At 49.1% G+C, this 3,642-nt stretch overlaps 1 protein-coding gene and 1 pseudogene across 2 annotated transcripts in view; both read left to right on the forward strand.

The window, feature by feature from the left end:
- ATF6 (activating transcription factor 6) overlaps nt 1–3,642 on the forward strand; it is a 94,261-nt gene that overhangs the window by 43,149 nt on the left and 47,470 nt on the right. For both annotated transcript variants that reach the window (XM_023521483.1, XM_023521482.1), the window contains exons 13-14: nt 1,339–1,406; nt 3,022–3,133. In XM_023521483.1, coding sequence (XP_023377251.1) covers nt 1,339–1,406; nt 3,022–3,133 — 180 coding nt within the window. The remainder of the gene's footprint in view (nt 1–1,338; nt 1,407–3,021; nt 3,134–3,642) is intronic.
- The window catches only part of LOC105303415, a 17,127-nt pseudogene continuing 16,840 nt past the window's right edge, over nt 3,356–3,642 (forward strand).

A 3,642-nucleotide genomic window follows, 5' to 3' on the forward strand; every position in this document is an offset into this window, starting at 1 on the left:
TTTTGTGTTGTTCAAATGATATTTCCAGGTACACTATGATCACTTAAAGATCGAAGTGTAATTGCTAGAGCAAACACTAAAAGCTAGCACAAAGAAGTACAGCTTAAAAAGTGAGTACAGGAAATAAAAATGGAATACTAAAAGTACATTTCAACCAAAGAAGGCAGGAAAAGAACGCACGAATAAAGAACAAATAGGATACATAGAAAAAAATACCCAGATAGTAAACTAAGCCCAGCCACGTTAGTAATAAAATTTAATAGACTAAAGATATCAGCTTAAAGAGAGACTGGCAAACTAGAATTTTTAAAAGACAAGACACTATTCTATGTTGTTTACGAGAAATAACATTTTAAATATAAAGACACAGATGGAAAATAAATGGGTGACAAAGTGTGTATACTGTGCGGACATGAAGCATTAGAAAGCCGGGGTGGCTGTATTCATCAGAGAAAGTAGACTTCCTGACAGAATAGTACAAGAAAGAAAGAAAGAAATTTCATCGTATAAAAGGACATTAAATCAAGACAACATAATTCTAAATATATAGGCTCCTAATAACAAAACTTGAAAATACATAACGCAAAAAAAGTGACAGAACTAAAGGGAAGACAGCTCCACACGTCGCTGGAGATTTTAAATCCCGTTCCCTCCCGTGTAACCACCTGCCGTTTTTGCCGATCCACATCCTGCGGATGCCCAAGCTCACTGCCGGTTTTTCAGAGGTTCCTCTGCTAACTGGCCTAAGTCTTAGATAGGTAACCGGCGGGTCCAGTTTCTGTTTGCTCAGTGTCTCTGTAAGCCGGTGTTTTAAGGCTGCTCACTTCTGAGTCAGGGAAGGAAGTGTCGCTTCTCCCGGCGAGACCTCTCGACGCTTGGTCAAAAGGCGTGTGCCAGCGTGAAGGCTTCGTGGCTCACTCAGCCAGCGGTGGAGTCTGGCCTCCCCGTGGGCCTTTCAGACTTCAGGAGCTTTTCATTGGGAAGAGAAGTATTTTAGACCAACATAGTTGTTGAATGTTCAGTCGTACCTACACGACTTGGTCATAAAACTTGAACTGAGCGTTTGGGCTGTTTTCTAAAAAACTTTATGAGAAGTGTCTTAAATGTCTCACTCTCCATAAGACGCATCTCTTGGCCCAGAGTGTGACCAAAGGAGTTGTAATTTCTGTGTTGGAGTCGAGTTATGTAAACTTACTACGTTTACATAATATTCATGAAAAAGACACCAACCGTGATGTTTTAATGACAGGTCAGTAAATGTAAGTGCCGACTGAGTCGCTACGGGGAGACCTTCATGGAACTTCATGCTATGGCTTTAACCCACTCTTTCCCTTCCAGGGGGCTCTGGAGCAGGACTCGGGGTCTCAGCTCATGGCCGTCCAGTACACAGAGACCACTAGCATCAGGTGAGGAAGTGGGGACGCTCCGGACCAGGAATTGAACGTGAATTACAGTTGGCCCTCATGAGTCATGAGTTCTGTATTTGTGAGTCGCCTACTTGCTAAAATTTATTTGTGATCCCGAAGTCAGCACTCGGAGCACTGGTGTGGTCATCTGCAAATGTGCAGTGTTCCCAGGCGAGGTCATCACAGCAAAGCTCTCCTTGCCCGTCTCTGCCCTCGCGTGGTAAACAAGTGTCCTTTCCAGGGCGTATTTAGTGTCACATTTTCCACATTTTTATGCTTTTTCGTTGGAGACCTCGCTTAAGATGGCCCCAGTGTGGTACTGAGCTGTTGTCTCGGGTTCCTAAGTGCAGGAGGGGCCGCCCTGTGCCTTGTGGGGACGGCCCATGTCACAGGAGCTTCATTCAGGCCTGGGCTTGGGGAGCTCAGTGCTGCGGCGTGAACACGTGTATTGAACAGGGGGGCCCTGAACAGGCGCAGACGACAAGGCGATGTGTTGATGTGCGGTGGAAATGCCACCACCAGGGCTCACCACCAGGGCTCACGGGAGCCTGGCGCACGACTCGCTAATTCAGGGTCCCACGGACTACGAACAAAACTGTCATGAACTTTAAAAATCGACTATATTCAAAGCGTCATAGTCAGACATGGCTAGTGAGCAAAGGACTTGCTTCAAAGGGAGACCTTCGACTCGCTCGTAATTCCCTTTCAGGGCTCTGTTTCTCCTCGTCGGTCAGTAAGGACCGATTGGAGGTACAGAAGGAGAGCGCGTGAGGAAGGACACATGCGAGTTCTCTTTCTGCAGAAAGATGAAGCATCGTTTCTTTAACTCTCCTTTAACTTACTGTGTTAAACAGTAATAGACTTATTCTTGAGCCCTATAGTGATGTCATCTGAGTGAATCTTTGGGGATACGGTGGGGTTTGAGGCACTAATTTTATTTACAATTTTATCATGGCGCTGCCACAGTACTGATATCTCTGCTGCGGATTGCTGAGCGAGTCCTGGGGGACAGGACCCACACGTGGCACTTCACCTGCAGTGTCACGTCTCTGGCCCCAGTCACCGTCCTGCAAGATCCGTTTATATAGTTATTCTCATTCTGTTGGTGAGGAAACCGGGGTTGCTCAGAGGTTGACTTCCCCGAGCATCCCCACTTGAGGGCGGCAGGGATCCAGAGCCAAGATCCCAGCGTCAGTCCTAAGCTCTCTCTACCTTCCACACAGCCCTCCAGGCAAGTGTATCTTCCCAGACTTGACAGAGCAGTGAAAAGAACTTTTCCTCAGCCTTAAGTTTTGTTACTAAAGAGTTTAAAATCATGCAAACCAGCACAGAAAACTTTTCTGATACATTCATTATTTTCATGTGCGTTATAATGCACTTGACTTTCTGGTACATTCTCAAACCTCTATCTAGAAATGAGTTTCCGCTTTAGTGAATTGACTCTTCCAAATCTCCTGACCTCGGGCCTTTCAAAATGTTATAAAAAACCGCCAAACTGCCACTGGCATCCTGGTCGAGATTGTCACACCGCAGACGTGGCCTCAGAGCGGGAAGCATCTCTGAGGGGCCATGAATCTGGCGGTGGAGGACACTTGCCTGTCTCTCGCTCCTGCAGGAACTCGGGACGTGAGCTCCAGGTGTACCACGCCTCCCCCAGAAGCTACCACGACTTCCTTGATGCCATCCGCAGAAGGGGGGACACGTTCTACGTCGTGTCGTTCCGAAGGGTAAGTGCTCTCGGAGGCACGAAGGAGCCGCCGAGCCCTGCGTGGTCCGCGGCGCCAGCCGGCCGTGGCCCCACGGGGCCGGGCCGCTCAGGTCAGCATGGAGCTGAGGTCAGGCGGGCAGTTGGTACCGAGGAACGATATGCTCCTTGCTGGCTTTGTTACCCCTGTGCATGAGCCAAGGAGGAGGGGAAACGGGCACGTTTCTGGGAGGCCGGTGGCGGGATGCCCATCGGCTGTGGAGAAGTCGGGGTCCTGACACTCCTGCTGGGGAGGACGTGTCAGCCACCCGGCAGGCTGTGCGAGAGTACGTGTGTACACAGCCCCTGCACGTTGTGGAGTAGATCGTGCGGAAAACGCGTAGCTGTTTTCGTGCTGTCTCTTTCCCATTAAATGCAAACCTGTGGTCTGTAGAGCTGCCATACGCGTGTGTGGGTGTGCTGCGTGTCAAGCCAGGGACACACGAGCTCGAACGCCTCCACGGTCTGGGCCCGGGCTTTTCCTTTTCCTTT

This window comes from Pteropus vampyrus, unplaced genomic scaffold, assembly GCF_000151845.1.
Source record: "Pteropus vampyrus isolate Shadow unplaced genomic scaffold, Pvam_2.0 Scaffold304, whole genome shotgun sequence".
Classification (NCBI taxonomy): Eukaryota; Metazoa; Chordata; class Mammalia; order Chiroptera; family Pteropodidae; genus Pteropus; species Pteropus vampyrus.